Here is a 21,188-nt window from a genome sequence, read left to right as displayed (position 1 = left end):
CCTTTATTGAATTATAATATGTAGATTACAAAGAAATAATTTTTAAAATGTAATATAATAAAAACACAAAAATTAACCGTTAGTTTTATTTGTTACAAAAAAGTTTTATGTTGGTAATATTAAATTAAAAAGATTATTTTAAGAAATATTTATTGAATACTGCAACAACAGCATATAAATCTCGATGGGATATCATCATGCCCAGATTGATCGTTAGTTAAGGTGTAAACAGCCGTTTTTGAATTAAAACCAGTGGTACGATTTTTTTTGTCGGTTTCTGAAGATTTCTTTAAAAAATTGCTACGTTTTTCCGAATTAATTGTTTCTTTGGAGGCTGCTTCAGACATATTTATTCTATACGCCATATAAAACGTTTTTTATTTATACATGCACCTATTAGAAAATCAGCTTTTAAAAAATTGACAGATAATTCTGAACGTAACCTAAAAATCACAATTTTTTTATTACTTAATTAGAATTAATATTAGATTATCTAAATTTGTGTATTTGGTTCGCCTAAATAAAAGCACAAATGAAATTAATAATAATTTTTCATTAATTTTAAATTTAATATCTTACAAAGTTGACATAACTTGGAATTTATAAAATTATAATGCGATTAAAAATTAATTGTTTATTTTGTTTAGTAAATAATTTTGTTTGTTTAATCTATAGATTTATTGATTTAAATGAAAATAAAGAAGTAAAATTGCAAATTTGAATTATAAGTCACTGTTGGTAACTTTTAATAATGTTTGGTTGGCAACTTCAAGTTGTTGCCGACTTCGCTATACGCATTTTGAAAAGAAAACCAAAAGCAAATTTGAAAAAAAATATATATATGTAGCTTGTAGGTAAATAAATTAATAGCGAAAAATCACTTACACAGTTAAATTTTACGCAAAATTATCTAATCGCGTCAGCCCAAATCCAAAAAGAAAAACCGTAGACGTCAAAACCAGGTAAAAATATCCATAAAAATTCTTTTCCTGTCAAAACTAGATAAATTTCGTTTACAGATTATTTTCATTCCGTTTTGTTTAACAGCAAATATGACAACGTGTCCGGTTCGAACGATTGCAAAGATTTATTCAGACGCCCTCGTGAACAAACCAAAAGAATTTTGGGATTATGACAACTTTACGCCGCAATATCAAGCGATCGAAAGCTACTGTCTCATTAGGAAATTAGGAAGAGGCAAGTATAGCGAAGTATTCGAAGCTCTCGACGAACTTAACAATGAAAAGGTGGTTATCAAAATCCTCAAACCGGTTAAAAAACGCAAAGTAAAACGGGAAATCAAAATTCTTGAAGAGTTACGTGGCGGAATTAATATTATCAAATTGTACGGCGTTATTTCAATCAATTCGTTATACACCGGATTAATTTTCGAACAAGTTCACAACGTCGACTTTAAACATATTTATTTTACACTTTCCGAATTCGATACACGATTTTACCTTTACGAATTATTAAAAGCATTAAATTTTTGTCACAGTAAAGGTATCATGCATCGTGATGTAAAACCCCACAACATAATTGTTGATCAATCTCAACGTAAATTAAGATTAATAGATTGGGGTTTAGCCGAATTTTATCACCCTGGACAAGAATACAACGTTCGTGTTGCTTCGAGATACTTTAAAGGACCCGAATTACTCGTTGAATATGGTTACTATGATTACTCCTTGGATATGTGGTCGTTGGGTTGTATGTTTGCTTCAATGATTTTTCGTAAAGAACCGTTTTTCAGTGGTAACGATAATTACGATCAATTGGTTCGTATTGTAAAGGTATTAGGAACCCAATTATTTTATCAATACATGGAAAAATATAATATTTGTATTAGTTCGCATTTTCAAGAGTTAATTGGTCAACATAATCGTAAAAAGTGGGAACGTTTTATCAAAACGGAAAATGAATATTTAGTAAGCGAGGATGCGTTGGATTTATTAGAGAATTTGTTGCGTTACGATCATATGGAACGTATTACGGCTAAGGATGCTCTTGAACATCGGTATTTTGCGCCAGTTGTTCGATATAACAAGACGAAATCGTTGAATAATAATGTTGAAAAGGAATCGGAGAGGCAGGTCGACGGTGAATCAACTAAATAAGTGATTGTGTGTAATTTTAATTTGATGTAAATTGTTGTTTTTAAATGAATTATTCTCAACATCAAAATCAACCAAAAAAAATGTAGTGTATTTCTTTTAGTTATTTCTAATAGGAGTAAAATTAAGCTTAACGAATTTGAATTGCTTGGCCAAACTTCACCAACGTGATGTATGGAACAAAACTGTAAAAAAAGTTCCTGTAAACATTTCTCTAAAAATGCTTGCTTAAAAAGTTAAGCGCCAATTTCAAAATTAAAAATTAATTCGAACATCTATTAACACCGTTGCGTTTTGTATTAGTTAGTTCTACTTTTAGTTCAATAAAAATATACAACAATCTAGTGCTGACCACATTTACTATGGAAACGGAAGCTGCTAAATAGTTACCTTTCTTGGATGTTTTGGGCACTAAGAAGACAGAACTATAAACGTTTTGCTAGCTTCGTCTCTTAAGACGAACGGCTAAACAGGATATTTTAACTCTTTCATTGTACCATCATTAAAACAGCAAGAAACCGTATCCATCTCAAGGTACAATAACAGTGAAAGGGTTAATCCTTTCAAGAATACCTAAGGCGTATTCGATAGAATTACGGACACTTCTAAAACCAGTACCAGGAAATTATCTTTAGAACTTCCAATCTAGCCATAAATCCATAAATCTAACCTGGCATTGTTGGTGCTTATTTGATAGGGTGTTTTTACCAGACTGATTAAATGGGCAAAAGTAGTAGGTATTTGCCGATTGACGAACCTCCTCCTGGAATCTCAAGGTCATGGCCCCGCCGGATAACCTTGAGTTCCAGGAGGAGAGAGTTCGTCAATCAGCAAATAGATATAGGTGACCTTGACATTGAAGCTCCAAGAGGAGGTTCGCAAATCAAAATGCAAGTCAACTCCTCTCGCCATCATTTCAACCTTCACTCTTGTTTGTATTCTGTGTTGATCAATTCACCAGTTTGAGTGTTCTAAGTAACCTGTGTCATTGTTAATTTTTGTGAGAATTACAAAGATGACTAAATAAGCTGTAGTTGACTAGGAAAGATATGATATCCCTCAAGGTCACCCGGCGTGACCTTGACGTTCGTCAATTGGCAAATACCTACTACTAGCAAAACTACAGACAATTCTTTGATAATAATCTACCTATCTTACTTGATGTTTCGTTGGAAACACTCCATGACTTATGATTTCTTTTTATTGGGCCACCTAAAACAACTTGTGTACTCTACACCGATTCATACTTTAGAAGAACTGTGATACCGAATCAGTAATAGTTTTTGTGTAGTTTCGGATTACCCCGGAATTCTTGACAACTTCGACAATTCTAATGTCTAACCATAGCAAAATCCTAAGTAAACCATGTGAAATTTGTTCTTGTTAAGTATAAGTTTTTAAGGAAGTATTTCCAGACAAGAATGTTTTTCATAATATTGTTGCATCACGCTGGTGAAGTTTGGCCGAGTAAAATATACCCTGTATAGTGTTTGGTGTAGAGATTTGGAGTAGCATCGAGATAACTTGAATTGAACATAACTCTAAAGAGACTTAATATTAAAATGATTAGATGGGGTTGTTATTGAAAAGACCTAATTCCAGTCAAACCCAAATTTTCAAAATTTTTCCAATCACAATTAAAGGTATCGCCAATACAGCCGCTTAATCAGTACCGAGGCGAAACACCGATGATTGGCTGGGATGCTGCGGGTGCAGTGACCATCTTCTTAGAGATCAGGAAAATCATGAAAATATGAACACCACTATGGCTTGGAGTCATATACAACGAAAAAATGTTCTTTGCTGAAAATTGGCCGACTTGCGGCTGAGACACTAGTATCTGCTTAGCAGTTTTAGGTTGAACGAATTTTAGGCATAGAATTATTATTTTGCCTCATAAACTTAATACATTTCGTTAATTATGCTGATCTACCTGTCAAAATAAATAACTTTTATTTGAAACTTTTCTTTATTTAGTGAATGAACACAATAAAAATTAAAGTGCAACCAGGGAATACCACAAATAATATCAAGGAGACTAGCAGTTGTTAAAAATTAAGTACCAAAGTACATACACACATGTGTCAAAATTGACCTGCTATTAAATCACTTCGATCTTATTTAGGGCTTTGAAAATGATTAACCCTTTAAGGACCAAGACCGTATATACAGGGTGTATCTGAATGACTGCAACAAACTTCAAGAGGTGATTCTTTAGTGAATTTTAAGGGTACTTTGATATATGAACCATGGGCGAGTTCGGCTCCCCTAAGGAGCTACACCCCTCCAAAAATGGCCGAAAATTTTGGTTTAACTTTTTTTTCTCAAAAACCATAAACGCTAGGAAAATGAAATTTGGGGAATATGTTTAACTCATAATAGGGCACGTTTTGACCCTATTTGTACTTTCAACCTACTCTTCTAAGTTACTAAACATAACCACCCCCGTTCAATTTTTGTCTAGAATGCCTCATATACTAAAGCCGTATCTACACGCAATATGGGACGCATGTGTCGGGACCATACTATTGCGTTTATATGGTTTTTTTCGTTATGTGGCGCCAAAATTTTCTTTTTGGACAGATTATCACAAACACTTTTTTTAACGATATGTGTGAAATAAGCCTATACATGGATTATCTACATCATCCTGCTTGCCTCTATAGCTCGTTGTAAACCTTGGCCTGTCTTAACAGTTCCTTCCAAACTTGTCCAATACGCGTTTCTGGTCTCCAACGTTCTTAGGTCGCCGTCCACAAATCGTCGATCAAAGATAATTCTTGTGGTATCACTTTGGCTACATGACCAATCCATCTCAGCCTAACAGAAATTCAACATAAATTTAACTATCTCTGTTTTACAATATAAAAGATACAATTCGAAATTGTAACGCTGACACCAGACACCGTTATCATTAACAGCGCCATGTATTCTTCTAAGCACTTTCCTTTTTAATTTCCTTAGCACCTTAGTCTTTCTTCACTAAAGTCCATCTTTTCAACCCATAGCTAGTATTAACTAGCTAGTATTAACCGTCTCTATCTTATCATCCCTAATCTTTCCCACCATATACTTGGTCTTTGTGAATTTTATCTTTAAGCCTATCCTCTCAGCCTTGTAAAGGCCTTCTTTATTTCATTTGTGTTCTCCCTATAATATCTATCTTATCAGCGAATACCAAGATTTGCGTTGACTTGTTGGATATTGTTCGTATATTAAGAATCTTGCATCTCGATTGCCCATTTCCCTTCGTGGCTTTCATTTGTTCTAGATAGATCTCCTTGTGTTGTTACTTGAGACATGTTTTTGTTACTATATTCAATGAGTTCCATAGGACCAGAAGCGTACAAACACACATAGCAGTCGGTGCCGATCCTTGATGTACAACTACTAAATCCGGCTTGGTCCTGAAAGAATTATTACCTTATATTAAAGATTTTATATTTGATTAAGATATAGAAATAATGGAGCCGTAACACTTTTTTTTTATTGGCTTATTCGATAGTTTAGCAAAATTGAAAAGTTGTATAATTTTTTATTTTTCAAACTTGGCTTTAGTTTTTCAAAAAAAAAATAATGAAAATTTGAAAAAACTTTGGAAACGTCACCGTCGCACAGTGGTCTAAATTCGAAAAAACCCGAACAAAAATATTTTAACGCAGTTTGGGTTGAGATAATTTTTTGGAACTTGGTATGTGGCTATAGGACTATATGCTAAAGACTTTGTGAACTTTTGGATCAAATATGGCAACCGGAAGTACTAATTTACTTGAGGTCACATTCTATTTTTTTCATATAATTTAGGTCCTTAGAATTGGATAAATACAAAATTTTATACAACGCTATTAAATCGTGAAGGATAGCTAAATACAAAATTGTTTAAACTAAATTCGTTATATAGTTTACTTCGATGTAAGGTTTCTATAAATAAATCTTTAACTACACAGTGTATCACGTAACTGGTTCGTTAGAACTTTTTCAGGTTCTACTATTCGTACAATTTTGAAATTTTGGTAGCATGGGTTGTTCATTCGGAACTTTCAATCTAAAATATTTTCAAGATGGCTGCCACTTCCGGTCTACCGGAAGTAGACCATAACTTCGTTAGTTTAAATAGAATGCTATAGTTTTTATTACACCATTTAATTGTACGTAAAAAAATAGGTTAACTTTGATAAAAGTTATTGGTACCTAGCGTTCTTCGTTTTCGAGTTATTTTGGTTCTAAACTTTTTTTGGTAAATTTCACCATGCTCTTTAAAACCCCATATCTCAGCCAACGTTCATTCAAAAAAGGTCTAAATTAGTACGATTATTTTTCAGATGCTGTCAAATAGATTGTCATTTGTTGTATCGGAGTATCTTATAGAGGTGGTCAAAAATTGAATTATTGTTTCTCCATTTTCAATGGCGAGAAAGTAGATAATTTTAAATGGAACGCACCATGCTTTTTTAGCCTATCAGAAAGAGAATTTAATTCTCTATAAATTATCTACGTTGCTTAACAATGTGTGTTTCTTCTTGTTCTGTTTCAGACCATTCTTCGTCATCTTCATCTTCGTTGCATCCTGCCTTATATAGCTCTTGTTCTGATTCTTGTTCTTCGTCATATTCATCTTCTTCTTCGCGATCTTTTTCTTCTTCCTGGTCTTCTACATTGTCTATTATAAGTAATCTTTTAGTCTCCATACTCATCTTTTTATGTTTTCTAGAAATGTGCTGTTGAAAATTACTTATAAATGGATCTGAGCTGAGTAGCAGTCTTTTAAATAGATCTTCATTCGTATCCAGTCTACTACATTTCCTTGTGTGGCTCTCTCTAAATTTTCAGATTTTTTTGTTATTAGCTTCTTGCGCTTCTTCCAACAACTCTCCAATAGGTAGTAGAGGTTCTTTAATGACTGCAGATCCATATATCAAAATTTTATGAACGCTGGTTGGCATATAGTACCAACCATAAAATGGACGTACTTTTCGGCAGTTTTGAAACAGTATTTATCAAATTCATTGCAATTAATATTGTACCCACTGTTTAATGAAATCTCTGATGATAATTTAGTAAAAGTACGTATGAACCAGTCACCTTGCAAGTTCTAATTTTTAATCTATATGAAATGTGAAGCAGACACACAAAAAACCCAATGTATGCATGGAGAACAGACAAATCAAACTTAAAACCTTCTAGCTCTACCGTTCATCAACTAACACTAGAAACTTTCGGGTTTTGTCGTGCGTCTTCTAAGAAAAGGTTTGACGTTTCGGATGCCATGTTGCAACCTTCTTCAGAAACACTTCGAACCAGTTTAGTTAGTTAAGAGTTAGTACTAGTTTTAGTTCTAATTTTAGTTCATTTAACTCCGGCCGTGAAAACCTTCGTACTTATAAAGAAAGCAGATATTTCAAGTGTTCCAGTTTTTTGCCGCACTGTATCTAACAACCACTTCCGGTTGTTAAATATGCCTGAAACTTTAAGTCTGGTATTCTATTATTGTTATGCGGGTTTACACCAAATATACGAGATTTATCTTTTAAGAAAAAGAATATAAGCATTTTATATGAAAACAGTCAAATAACACACTCAGGCACTGATCATCTTTGATCGCTAATATCTTGGTAAGGAGCAAGTTAAAGCAAGATGTGGTTATCATGTTATATAGAGCACATCTCAAACAATAAGAATATTCTAGCGACAAAAGTTCTTCTTGCGTCTTCTGCGAGATATATATGTTAAAACATTTGGTTGTAACTTCAAGTAGGTGTTAATTAGCTTTAAAAGAAGTGCTTATTACGTATTTCTGCAAAAATATTTTAAAAATTAGAAAAGTGCCAAATGAAGACCTTTCTATACTGTTCAAGATAGCAACAACGCATTGTCTTGAAAAAGTGGAACACAATATATTTTCTTCATCTAAAGTTGTAGCATTTTATGATATTTAATACACAAGAATTGTAGTACTGTTTTATTGCGTACAGTTGGCACTAGAAAGTACATAAGACTTTATTCCTTTCACCTCTCAGTCTATTAGGACTTAAAGTACATGTAACATGTAAAAAAAAAACGAAAAGAAAAATTTCGAAAATTTGATTTTCGTTCACATTTACCGCTTGTGGACCACTGTGCGTCGTTTAGCACGTGGTTGGTTGAAATAAAAATCAATAAAAGGTGCGTGAGCGAGATGCAACCAGAATCTTATGCGCTAGAAGAAGAGATCCGAACGATGCACGTTTGTGTCTTCTTGATCTTCGCGAAAACTTCGTAAACGTCACCAAAGCTTTTATAGAGGGGATTTTGAATTTTAATATTAATTATTACAAAAATTAAACAATATTAGGATCTGAAAAAGTTACTAATCTTTCTATTTTTACATATTTTATCGATTTTTTGAAAGACGTTTGGGTAAGATATAAATATTTTTAAAAAATAGTCTTGTAATAAAGCCAGTTACGTTGGATTATGATAAAGTTAAATATTCATCATACTTAAAGAAATCACACCGATTCTTAAGAGACTTTATTTTTAGATAATTTAGAGAAATACTACTTAAGACTTCCAATAATAAGGGCTACTTAATTTCATCATCCAATTCCTTCCACAAAACCTATTATAGATATGCTTTCATATAAAATGCCTTTTCTAGTTGACAGATAAGCTCAAAATTTGTATCAAATTGCATTTTGAATTATGTTTACACTTAAAATACTTTTTTCCTAATAATTTGTAGATGTAAGAAAGTAAAAGAATTAAAGTCTAATTAAAACTAACTATAATTCGATAAATTTATTTAAAATTTCATTGAGTCTTCACTTCATATATTTGAATATAAGCCTCAGTTAAAGTAATCATTTGAGGTAAGATATCAGAAACGTGCAAATCTTGCATCTCATACCATTTCCCGGTAGATTTTTGTAAAATATGTACACGGTAAGTTCCTTTTCCAGGTTCACCATCATGAACTATATTCGCTATAAGATCATAAATAGTGTTTTTGTGTTGCTTTTTAACTTCAGGGCTTAATAATTCTCCAAAATCAATATTCCTATAAAAAAATGTTATCATTTAAAATTGATTTTAAGTTTGACTAAAATTAAAAACTCACTTTACTGGAAAATTCACTATGGTAGGATTTTTTTCAATGAAGAAGGTATTTTTGGTAAACCTCTTAATATACAAAATTAAATAAGGCGGCATTTTCGTGATTTCAAATTTCTTCATAAAATTTTCCTTGTATGTTTTATATTCCTTTTCAGTCTGACCATTAAATTTAGTTAAAAGCTGGTAAAGATTAACTTGAGGAATAATATTTTCACGAAATTCGTCAATGAATAAAGGAGGTGGAGGTAAATCACACGTCAAATATAAAAAAGGCGATTCAGAAATTTCTTCTTGATACTCAGCAGTAGCCATAAGAGCCCTTTTTTGTTTATCATCCAAATCAGTTGGGGGAATTTTTCTACTATAAATTTTCATCGAACCCAAAAAGCACTTGTATATTATCGAACTATCTTTTTTCTTTGAACCATTTAAAGCTCGATGTAAAGCGTTTAAAAACCAAGATAAAAAATCGATTGGATCGCCTTGTTGTGTAAATTGAAATTTTTTTCTACTCCATAATACAACTGCTTGTAACATTTCGTGCGGAGATACGTGAGCTTTAAAATTGCGAGGGTTCCATAATTTTCGCATTAATTCACCGAATCTTTGTACCAATAAGAAAGCTGAATCACCAGGGGGTCTTTTTATTTTGCTGTAGTTTTGTTCTCTCAAAAAATAATCGCGTAATCGAATTACATGGCTTAAAGACTAAAAAAAAATCTTTGTAAGAAATAAAACAAAATAAATGTAAATTAAATTACTTGCAAAACAACATTACAATAATCATTAGCTTTAATGTTGTTTAATCCAACAATTCCAGGCATATACATTGATCCATCGATCGCCCTTGATAATTTCATGCTTTTATCTAACCTTTCAATTTGATCTTGGGTAAAGGTTGGATTTAAAACATATTTAATATCATCCAATGATGAATCTATGAAAAGTAAAGCAATTTTTGTATTAATGGTGTAAAATAACACTAATTAAAATTATTTACCAATTATTTCATAATTATCCGGTAAACAATAAAATTTTAGTGTATGTAAATTTAAATACACATGATGTCCCTCTGCTACAGAGTGAGTGTAAGCATGGGTATTTGTACCTCGACCCTGAAAATATTTTCCACAAACCAAACAAGCGTACACGTTGATTCTGGTCAATGAAACAGAACAAAGCTTTTCAAAATCAAAGTCAAGGTATTGTCTGTTGATTGTATCCAGATAAGGGCATAATTGAATACTTGCTATAAATTTAAAAACGTGTAAAATAAATTATAAGTAAAAATTTTTAGGTTACCTTTTGTTTCAACTAATTCCTCTTCTTTAACTAAACAAATTAAGAAAAATGTGTAATATTAAAACAAAGATAAATTTATTTAGCTTACCTTCAAGCTTTAATTTCTTTGCTTCAGGTTCTTCCATTTTTAGAAAGAGATTTTCCTTTAATATTTACTTTTCTTAAATATTTGAGGTTATGTTATGCGTCCATTAAAACGTTTTGATGACGTTTGCAAGCGCCATCTATTGCTTTAAATAGGAAATTTTTCCAAATTTGTAATGATATTTTGTAAGAAAATTAAGGATATATCGGTTTTGAGTGGATAGAAATTATACAAACGTGACAAAATTAAAGTACAAAAAGTCGTGTGGAACTGATAACATATCCATTGATCAACATAATCAAAAATGTTGACCAAGATTCTTTATGACTCAAAAGTACCAGATGAATGGCATAACAGATCACCATTCCAATATTTAACAATATTTGTTTATATCATAAACCGCTGCATAATTGAGTCACATTTCCCCTCTCAGTGGAAGTCTGCTGTGGTCATCCCAATACCGAAAATCGAAAAACCTACTGACTTTAAGCATCTGCGACCGATTTCTATTCTTCCTACCTTGAGCAAAGTACTGGAAAAAGTTATTTCCTACCAATTTAAAAACTTTATTATTTCAATACATACATATGTATCTATGTATGTAGGAAAGGGGAAGGTTTGCTTCCGCATACAGCACCTAGGCCCCAACTGGCCCCTTGTAATTCCTCCTGCACTCTCTCCAGCTACATCAACCAGCCCAAGGAATTTCCGTAGGCTAGGATACAGCTCAGAGGTGTGTTCGTGATGCCATCTGTGGTCGGCCATTCTTCTCTCGCGCATTCACACAAGATGTGTCGAACCGTCTCCTCGCTCTCTTCACACAGAGGACTAATAGCAAGCTTAAGGTTATAAAGATACTTGTTAGTTTAGTTATTCACTGCGGCCTTCCCCAATGTCAGGTGATAGCCCATAACAAGTCCCGAGGTAATTGTTATTCTACTCAGGGCTAAAATAACTTATCTACTGTCAGTGTAAATTGTAAAAGTCTTACCTACTAAGTTGGATCTGACAATAACGTCAGTGGTAAGTTGTATGGCCAATAACTCCGCCTGTATGACGGTGGTACTTTTACCTAGAGGTTCAGATACGTGGAGTCGGAGATCGTACGAGAAATCTCCGGTTCCAGCTCCTTCCCGTCTACTTGAACCAGCAGTGTAGATTTTAAGGCTGTTTTTTACCTCTACTTCTGTGGAACTAGCGTGGGTGAACTATTTCTTCACGAACTTCTTTATTTTGCATTATAGTGAGTATTATTATTGTTTTGTTCTCTTTACTCTGGAAATAAAGGCTGTTTATTATTATTATTTATTATTTAAGAAAGGACAAAAGATGCGTCCGGAAAATTACAGAGGAATATCATTGCTAAACACTTTCATGAAAGTATTCACAAACATTGTTAAGGAAAACGTTGAAAACCAAATAACTAATGCTGAAGAACAAGAACGTTTCAGAAAATGTCTATCTGTAACCGATGCAGTATTCATAATCAAACAGATAAAAGAAAAATCCATCGAATTTGACGAACATGCGTTCATCTGCTTCGTAGATCTTACGAAAGCTTTCGAAAAGGTCCATTTGACCTTAAATATCTTAAAAGAAAAGAATGCGCCAGCCAACATAGTAAAGATAATACATAAGTTGAATACGAATAACACAACTAAAGTAAGGGCAGGGAATCTAGTAACGGATGCTATTGACACCCCGGGAGGAATTAGACAGTCTTAGCCCCTTTTCGTTTAATCTCCTGATGGATAAAATCATAGAGGAAGTAACATATCCTTAAATGTGGGGTATATGATGGGCACCAAGAGAGTTAGTATGGTGTGCTACGCGGATAATGCAGAAATAGTCTCAGGAACAGAAGACGACCTACGACTACTTCTTTCAAGTAAACTGTAAGTTTAATATGGCTAACTTCGTTGATAAAACTAAGTCCATGACTACTGCAAAAGAGCCGATCAGATGTAAACTCGTAATCGATGATAAGTCAATAGAACAAGTTATACAATTTAACTATTTAGCCGTATACATATGTATCTAGCAGTCATGATCCAGTGAAAGACTTGTGAAGTCCAATTAATAAAGCATCCGCAATATCAGGACAATCTGGTCGAACCCGTATATGCGAATAGACCGATAATGACAAACGGAATAGAAGTGAGGGCAGAAACAAACAAAACTAAGAGCATGCTACGACCGGCCGAGATAAACTAAGATCAATTGCAAGGAAACGAGAATGGACAGAGTGAGAAATTCGGATATTAGAGATCAATGCAACATTCTAAACATAGTGAGATGGGGAAGACAGCGGAAAAGACAATGGCATAATCACGTGAGGCGTATGAACGAGGATAGACTTCCAAAAAATGGGTTTATAAATAACCCCCCGGTTCATGACGACCTGAGAGTCCCACAAAGAGATAGCGTGACAGATGGAAATCGACATCTCAGGAAATGGTTTAAAAGCAACGACCTCAGAATTAACAGATCGACAGATCTCCAATAAAAAGAAGAAAATGTGAGTGAAGTGAGGATAACATTTCTTTAAATCGACTTGTTTTTCGGGAAATTCTCCAATTTATCTTCTCCAAATTGTTGTAAAACTGTAATTTTAGAGTACATTATAAAAAAGCTAGTGAGAAAACATAAATGATAATGTCACAATTTAACTAAAGCGGTTTAATGACTTGATTATCGGTTACACAATATAGTTACAAGTTGAAAACGCATTTTATTTTAAGTGTTTGTTTTAGACACACAAGTCGTCAAATGTTTTCTTCCCAGAGTAAAGGTTTTCTACAAATATACTCTGTTATAGCCTCAGTTGTGGGTCAAATACTTTCAAATCTCCGTTTACACTTTAGCAGATATTTTTCCAAAAGTCTACAGCTTTCAAATTGTTGATGAAAGTTGTATCTCAGTTGAATTTTTTAATGATCTATTAATATCTACCCAAAACATTACGCAATAACATGAAAAGCAATAGTATAGTCCAAGTGAACCTACTTTTAGATATAGAAACATAATATCATCTTAGGAATAAGTTGTAAAGTTTCTATCTGTAATTAGGTTTCATGAAACAACTTTGAAATACTTGCTGCGTTTATTGGTTTCTGGTTTATTATATATTTCGATTAAGACAGTATTTTATGTTGCAATAAAAAGTATTTTTATGTCAAAATATCGTGCGAGCGGAATCATTGGTATTTGCAAAAACTATTTAGAAATCTTTAACTTATGGCAAAACTTAAGGAATCGTAGGGAAAATGATTGAGCTACTTATCGGTTTGGAAGGTGAATGTCAGAGAACCTACCTGATTAAGCAAAGTTATTTGAATAGGCACCTCCTCGAGTAATAATTTTGCAACTGTGGAAACACCGAAACTATAGAACTATATGGTAATAATATGTGAAATATATACGGCAGATTGTGTTGAAGTGGGAAGGGTGCTGGGGCATAGCTACTCAAACAAATAAAAAATATTCAAAAATCCATTCAATTTTCATTTTTCTTTTTATTCTCCTTTATGCTTATCCGTCATCATCCTTAAATTGGCTAGAATTGTTACCTCAGGGACCATCCATGATTGGGTGTTTCATGATAGAGAAATTTACAATATAGAATGATAGACAACAAAATTACTAACAGAACTGCCAATTTAAAGGACTGCCAAATGATCATAGAATGGTGGAATAACCTAAACTCAGCATGGCTTATAAAAAGCCCTAAACACACTGAGCCCACCGTGGCAAGTCAGAAAGTTTAGGTAATCCCTAATGACAGGAGGTGAGGACAATTAACGTGGTCAAAGGTAGAGAGTTTCCGTTCTTGGTGGGCCGAGGAAATGTCAAAGTGCGATTTAGGACTAAACCTGAGGAACCACTATATCTACCGTACCGCTCAAAAATTCGTTTGAACATACGAAATCGAATTTATGCACCCTATGTGGCACCCTATGCTCTGGGTAATCACTCTTAACTCACCAGACTAGTCATTGTCTACGTCAATGAATTAAAGTGCGAAATACTTCAACGCTTTTAAAATTCAAATTACTTCTTCCTGATGAACATCCTGTTGTCCTTCTTATGTTGGCTTTGAATAAAATTTTAAAGATAACAATTATACCATCAATTGAATGTAAATAGCAGATGCGGCAACATCAAACGGTTGGTGAAATACTTGTCATACAGTTGCCGTTTAATCAGCAGCTTATTCAAGCAGTATGAATGTTGCTACTTATTTCTAAATAGAATAATATGATTTTCGAGTCACTGCTGCTCTCATTTTTTCAACTATAGTTGGTGTTTTCAGTTTGAAATTGTTCATAAGGTTTGATATTTATTAGTGATGCAGTTATTCTAACTTTTGATCCATCTAAAATATGCTTCTAAAGTATTTCCTTTCCCCAGCAAGATCCTTGAGCTGCTGCATAGTCTTCTCTTGACTTGCCACAATATGCGTCACTGTCTCATTCCTCTCATTCTATGTTGTTCTCGGTCTTTCTATGTTTCCCAGACTTGATTGTTATCAATTATTGATTGCGATTTTGAGCATTGAAAGTTGCAGGCCAATCAGTGATGTCTTTAGATTTATTTGTTATACACTGTGTACATAAAGTAAGGAATAAATTCGATTAAAGTTCCGGGAATATTCTTAATTTATTTTCAAATAGGGGTCGTATCTCAATTCTGGAATATTCTGTACATTTCAATTTTATGTTAAATTGGTTGTCTACACACACATTATTTTCAATTATTTTTGTACTTTTATTTGTTATTGATTTTAAAATGTAAACAAGAAAAATCAGATTTTAAAGTTCAAGGCAAATTATTATACGATAGTGAAAATAATTTACCCAAAATAGTAGAGGTTTAAATTTTTACTACACTAAAAATATATCTAAATCATTTAATAACCACATTTTTCTTTTGCAATGTGTTAGGTGCCTCCGAAATTGGTGAAAAATTTGCATCTCCATCCATATAATTACTTAATTTTTAATTAATTAAATTGTATCGATTTTAATTCACATCCATCTTAAAAGTACTGTTCCAACTCGTGACCTCTCCGGAAAAGTGGGGGAAAATTACTCTGTAGAAATACGGTGTCCCGCTGTCCAGTTTGGGTGTTTCCTTTGCTAAAAGTACAACGAACTTTTGCAACCAGTTACTCCTTACACTATCCACATAATAAACGGTGAGTAAAACGATTCATAAATTAGGTCGTAATGAAAGGACACTCTCATATTAAATATCGATTGTTTTTGGATGATACAGCATACATAGTGTGTCAATGAAATTTAATTCCTTTAACATCGTTTCTCTTCTTTTACATTAACGGTAAACGTGTGAACTTTAAATAACATAGAGCGATATCAATTTTTGTGTCAAAGGTGATGAGACATGCTTTCCAAGAAAACACTAATCATTAAATCTTATAATGTTGCATGAATCACGTTTATCATTGTATTTAGAATAATAGTAACACTATTATGATTCACAAGATCGTTTTTCTATTTTCAAGGTTGTTCTCATTCAAGTGTAAATAAAATTTCTCTTTTAGATAATAGTTTTTAACCGTTCTTAAAATGGCAACAATAACTGCAAAATCAAATTTTAACGTCGCCGAAGATGCAACAACATTAAGAGAAGCCATGAAGGGTTTCGGAACTGATGAAGATATAATTATTGATATTTTAACCACTAGAACTAATAATCAACGTCAAGCTATCGCTAATTATTTTAAAAATGATTTGGAAAGGGTAAATTTTTGTATTAAAAGTGAAACCTCAATATAACGGACCTCTGATATAATGGCCAAAATATTTTTGAGTCATACTGTTATTATTATCTACTTAATACATCAGTATATTTAAATATAAATGTTAGCGCTCATAGATAGAATTCAACTCGGGGTATTCTGCAAGTTGCTGTATTCCATGTTCATAGGTAAAGTTGGGGTATTCCCCGAGTTGACTATACATGCCGTGCGTCTAAAACAAGAAACATTCGGATTTAGCCACACGTTTCTCCAGACACCTATACCCGAATGAATCTAGTTCTAGGTCTTGTGTTAGTTCTAGTGATAGAGCTAGTGCAAAACTACAACTAACACTAGACCTAGAACTAGAAACATTCGGATTTAGCCGCACGTTGCTCAAACCCCATTGTTTGTAGTTCGAAGTATGTATCTAAGTTCTAGTAGAACTAACTAATAAAGAACGCAACGATGTGGATAGCTGTTCGAATTTGTGTGTATTAAAATTATTCATTCAAACAGTTTAAATTGCAAATTAAAATTTTTTCAAATAACAGACTTTTGACTATAACGGACACTCCCTTCCCCATATTAATCCGTTATATCGAAGTTTTACTGTACATACAGGCTGTCCCGAAACTCAACGTCAAGCGGGCACCGGGCGAGAGGCCAACCCATACCTGTTCTAGTAAAAATGAGAAAAAAATTCCATGTCTCTTAGTTAAGTAGCAATAGACATATTTTTGAAAACGTTAAAAATCGGCCTGTACATAATATCTTTAGGTACTACGGTCAGAAATGTTCGCAATTTAATAGTGATTATTATAATAATGTATTCCTTATGAAGCATGCTACTGTAGAAGCCACAAATCAAACAACAAAAATCGTTAGTTTTGCAAAAAAATATATTAATTTGATTGAGTTAAGGTTGAAAGAATTTATGTCTATCAAGATTGACACACGATTTCTAAAAAAAGGAGTAGTACAACACCCTTGGCAAGTAATTTTAAAAGATGGCCTGTTTAGTCAAGGTTCCAAAATGGTACAACACTTGCCATTTTTCTTATCATAAAAAATATTATTGCCTGTTTTTCTGCAAAAAACACGTTATTTAAAAAATTCACTTTGTATGTGTTACTTTTGTATGTTATTTGTATTTACTTTTTATTTCCTCTTAACTTTGTTAGAAGATGTGCCAGTCAATATCTACGAACTACAAAATGTGGTTTCAACAAGATGGTTGCCCTTATGTCTTGCAAAAAGTCTCTTTCAAACAAGGTTAACCTAAAAACAAAATTAAACAAACAAATTTATTTATTATTAATTTTATAGCATTATTTTCTTAAAACTAAGGCAAATGCTCAAATTATTTGCAGTCGGCACTAATACAAGCTCTGCATCGTCACATAAAAGATCTTTTTACTAGTTGTGCAAATCTCTTTGCATTTATTTCTTCTGCTGCTGTATAAATATTGTGATGCAGTTCGGCAAGATTTTCAATCGGTTTTTAATACACCGTTTCTTTCATGTAATCCTAATAAGAAAATCAATTATTTAGATTTAGACCCAGAGAATGAGGAGGCCACGTAATCGAACCACGACGCCCAATCCATCTTTCTGGGTAATCTGTTTGCAATCCCGTACAGGACAAGCATAATGAGCTGGGCAACCATCTTGTTGAAACCACATTTCTCTGTAGATATTGAGTGGCACATCTAACAATGTTGTTAAATCATTTTGGAGGAAATACAAATAACATACGAAAGTATGAATTTTTTAAATAACGCGTTTTTGGCAAAAACAGGCAATAATATTTTTTAGGAAAAGAAAAATGGTAAGTGTTATACCATTTTGGAATCTTGACTAAACAGGCCATCTTTTAAAATAACTAGCCAAGGGTGTTGTACTAGTCCTTTGTTTAGAAATTGTGTGTCAAACTTAATAGACATAAATTCTTTCAACCTTAACTCAATCAAACTAATACTTTTTCTTGCAAAACTAACGACTTTTGTTGTTCGATTAGTGACTGCTATAGTAGCATGGTTCATGAGGAATACATTATTAAAAAAATCACTATTAAATTGCGAACATTTCTGACTGTAGTACGTAAAGATATGATGTACGGGAACGATTTTTAACATTTTCAAAAATATGTCTATTACCACTTAACTAAGATACATAGAATTTTTTTCTTATTTTTACCAGAACAGGTATGGGTTCGCCTCTCACCCGGTGCCCGCTTGACGTTTAGTTTCGGGACACCTGTATATATATTTTTCTAAATATATTGTTTTAAAGGATTTAATCGATGATTTAAAAAGTGAACTTGGCGGTCATTTTGAAGACGTCATAGTCGCTCTAATAATGCCACCTACCGAATATTTATGTCGTGAACTTAATCGAGCTATGGATGGGGCAGGAACGGATGAAGAAACTTTAATTGAGATTATTTGCAGTAGAGAAAATGGGGAGATTTGTAAAATTGTTGATACATACGAAAGCGGTACCATAATTTTAACATTAAATTTTTTTTATGTTGATCGTTTTTAAATTTCAGTCTATGAACGTCCTCTTACTGAACATATGTGCAGTGAAACCGGCGGTGAATTGCGAAGACTCTTAACGTTGATCTTAACGGGAACTCGTGATGATTCGAAAATAATCAATGCGGAAGAGGCAAAAGAAAAAGCACAAGCTTTGTACGAAGCCGGCGAAGGTCGTTGGGGTACTCACGAAAGTACTTTTTCAGCGATTTTGGCGCACGAAAATTTCAAACAGCTTAGATTAATTTTTGATGAGTATAAAAATATTTCTGGAAATACCATCGAACAAGCGCTTAAACACGAATTAGATGGAGATTATTTGGATGCTTTGTTAACAATAGGTATATATTTTTGATGTAACTAAATTCTTCTTATGTTTTACTTTTTTTTAGTTGAATGTATTCAAAGTCCACCGGCTTATTTCGCTCAAAGACTGTACAAAGCAATGCATGGTTTAGGTACTGATGATAAAACTTTGATTAGAATAATTGTGAGTCGATCAGAAATCGATTTGGAGCAAATCAAAGAAGAATTTGAGAGGCAATACAATAAAACTTTAACTAGCTACGTTGAGGTTTGTAAATTTTGAATAATTAAAATTATTTTTAATCACTTTTTCTTTTAATTTAGCAGGGCGAAACGGGTGGTGATTATAAAAAAGCGTTATTAGCTATTATTAAGTAAAGAAATATATTTTAAAAGAAAAGCAACAATATAAAAAAGCTTCCTTTTATAAAAAGTGTTTTAAAAAATTCCAAAAACAAATTTGATGTCAATTAGTTGAAATTAATTTTCATTGTTTAAATATTTAAAACACTTTATACGTATATTTAAATATATATTTTTGCAATGGATACGCTTTTGTAGTTGTTAACGTCTATAATCTATTTATTATTAGAATCTGAAATAAAAAAAAATTGGTCCAAAGTGAAATTTATTTTTATTATCTTTTAAAACCTTTAAAAAATTAAAACAAAGAAATATATCTATGTGTATTAATAATGCCGGGATCCATTATAAACATTATAAACTAGTGGTGGAACGGATATCCGGCAACTATCCGGCCATTGTTTGAAATCCGACTGGATACCGGATAGTTACTAAATATTTGGCTTTGGCCGATTAAAAACCTATTACTTAGTACTCCACCATTCACAGGAATTAGTATCTCTTTTGCGTGTTGAACACTGCAGATTAATCAAGTTCAACCCCAATACAATCAGGTTTGTCTTTAGCAACCTCATTGTAACAATCCGAATACGATATATAAAATCTCTTGTTGCAGTTTTGTCTAGTTTCCTTCTCTTCGTTTGTAATTCATCATCATATTCATTACTAACGGAATTGTCGCTATTACCACTTTCGATTATTAATTAAAGTATCCTCTTTTTAATGCAACAAGCTGTTTTGAAAAATCACTTTTAGTTCTTGCGAAATAAATTTTTGAAATGATCGACCATTTTTTCGTATTTTTCTATTTTCGCATAAAATTCACTTCTTGGAATATGAGTATGAAAATTTCCCAAAGTGTTAATAAGAGTATCCTCTTTCCAATGAACCAACCTGTTTTGAAAAATAACTTTTAGTTTTTGAGAAAACAATATTTGAAGTTTTACAAAATTTTCGATATTGTAATTTTTATCGATAATTTTCAAAATTCGCTATAAAATTAATTTCTTGAAGGATCCTTGTGGAAATATCACCTATTATTAATTAAAGTATCCTCTTTTTAATGCAACAAGCCGTTTTGAAAAATCACTTTCAGTTCTTGCGAAATAAATTTTTGAAATGATCGACACTTTTTTCGAATTTTTCTATTTTCGCCGATTAAGTCTTAAAAATTCGTATAAATTCCAGTTCTTGGATTACGAGCATGAAAATTTCCGAAAGTGTTAATAAGAGTGTCCTCTTTCCAATGAACCAACCCGTTTTGAAAAATAACTTTTAGTTTTTGAGAAAACAATGTTTGAAGTTGTGATAAAATTTTCGATGTTGCAATTTTCATCGATAATATTCAAAATTCGCTATAAAATTCATTTCTTGAAGGATGTGGGGATATATTATTAATTAAAGTATCTCATTTTTAGAGTTGCTTCGTTAGTTAAATCAGCATCAAAAAAGCTCATGTTGTATCTTGGATCTAAATAAGTTGACATATCTTATCAGCTTTCTTATTAATTTCATTTTTATTCAAATTTCGCAATGATGTTGCAATGTATGGTATCACTTCAGAAATGTACCAGAAATTAGAACCATAATGGCCGGATAGATATGCCGGATAACCGGAAAATCGG

At 32.6% G+C, this 21,188-nt stretch overlaps 3 protein-coding genes and 1 long non-coding RNA gene across 6 annotated transcripts; 2 read left to right on the top strand and 2 right to left on the bottom strand.

The window, feature by feature from the left end:
* Nucleotides 1-72: 72 nt before the first annotated feature.
* LOC139429910 (uncharacterized) lies at nt 73-3,173 on the bottom strand. Its single transcript, XR_011640504.1, has 2 exons — nt 886-3,173; nt 73-443 (listed from the first exon to the last, which is right to left on the bottom strand). It is a non-coding gene; the product is annotated as an uncharacterized lncRNA (long non-coding RNA).
* LOC111426963 (casein kinase II subunit alpha-like) lies at nt 751-2,184 on the top strand. 2 transcript variants are annotated; one of them, XM_023061899.2, is made up of 2 exons: nt 751-962; nt 1,048-2,184. In XM_023061899.2, the coding sequence occupies exon 2, from the start codon at nt 1,053-1,055 to the stop codon at nt 2,115-2,117; it is 1,065 nt and encodes a 354-aa protein (XP_022917667.1). In that variant the 5' UTR covers nt 751-962; nt 1,048-1,052; the 3' UTR covers nt 2,118-2,184. The 2 variants fall into 2 exon arrangements, with proteins under 2 accessions (XP_022917667.1, XP_022917660.1); XM_023061892.2 differs by having other exon boundaries at nt 752-962; nt 1,020-2,184.
* A 5,703-nt stretch (nt 3,174-8,876) lies between the features above and the next one.
* On the bottom strand, nt 8,877-10,715 carry LOC111426955 (ubiquitin specific protease 39). The gene is made up of 6 exons (XM_023061878.2): nt 10,597-10,715; nt 10,509-10,538; nt 10,207-10,455; nt 9,968-10,143; nt 9,211-9,914; nt 8,877-9,150 (listed from the first exon to the last, which is right to left on the bottom strand). The coding sequence occupies exons 1-6, from the start codon at nt 10,631-10,633 to the stop codon at nt 8,904-8,906; spliced, it is 1,443 nt and encodes a 480-aa protein (XP_022917646.1). The 5' UTR covers nt 10,634-10,715; the 3' UTR covers nt 8,877-8,903.
* Nucleotides 10,716-15,702: 4,987 nt separating this feature from the next.
* Nucleotides 15,703-19,827, top strand: LOC111426920 (Annexin B10). Of its 2 annotated transcripts, none has more exons than XM_023061813.2 (6): nt 15,703-15,790; nt 16,157-16,355; nt 18,650-18,854; nt 18,909-19,235; nt 19,287-19,468; nt 19,525-19,827. In XM_023061813.2, exons 2-6 carry the CDS (start codon nt 16,182-16,184, stop codon nt 19,576-19,578), a joined length of 942 nt encoding a protein of 313 aa, XP_022917581.2. In that variant the 5' UTR covers nt 15,703-15,790; nt 16,157-16,181; the 3' UTR covers nt 19,579-19,827. The 2 variants fall into 2 exon arrangements, with proteins under 2 accessions (XP_022917581.2, XP_022917590.2); XM_023061822.2 differs by having other exon boundaries at nt 19,528-19,748.
* Nucleotides 19,828-21,188: the final 1,361 nt, after the last annotated feature.

The sequence above is a fragment of the Onthophagus taurus genome, chromosome 1, assembly GCF_036711975.1.
Source record: "Onthophagus taurus isolate NC chromosome 1, IU_Otau_3.0, whole genome shotgun sequence".
In the NCBI taxonomy this organism is placed as follows: Eukaryota; Metazoa; Arthropoda; class Insecta; order Coleoptera; family Scarabaeidae; genus Onthophagus; species Onthophagus taurus.
Note: the sequence above shows the minus strand (reverse complement) of the source record. Positions and strands in the feature narration are given on the sequence as shown.

Coding starts and splice junctions, on each gene's coding strand:
- LOC111426963 (XM_023061899.2), top strand. CDS start 1,053: ATGACAACGTGTCCGGTTCGAACGATTGCAAAGATTTATTCAGACGCC.
- LOC111426955 (XM_023061878.2), bottom strand. CDS start 10,633: ATGGAAGAACCTGAAGCAAAGAAATTAAAGCTTGAAG. Junction 10,539..10,596: donor AAAGAAATTAAAGCTTGAAG/GTAAGCTAAATA, acceptor TAATTTGTTTAG/TTAAAGAAGAGGAATTAGTT. Junction 10,456..10,508: donor GGAATTAGTTGAAACAAAAG/GTAACCTAAAAA, acceptor TTAAATTTATAG/CAAGTATTCAATTATGCCCT.
- LOC111426920 (XM_023061813.2), top strand. CDS start 16,182: ATGGCAACAATAACTGCAAAATCAAATTTTAACGTCGCCGAAGATGCA. Junction 16,356..18,649: donor TTAAAAATGATTTGGAAAGG/GTAAATTTTTGT, acceptor ATTGTTTTAAAG/GATTTAATCGATGATTTAAA. Junction 19,236..19,286: donor GGATGCTTTGTTAACAATAG/GTATATATTTTT, acceptor ACTTTTTTTTAG/TTGAATGTATTCAAAGTCCA.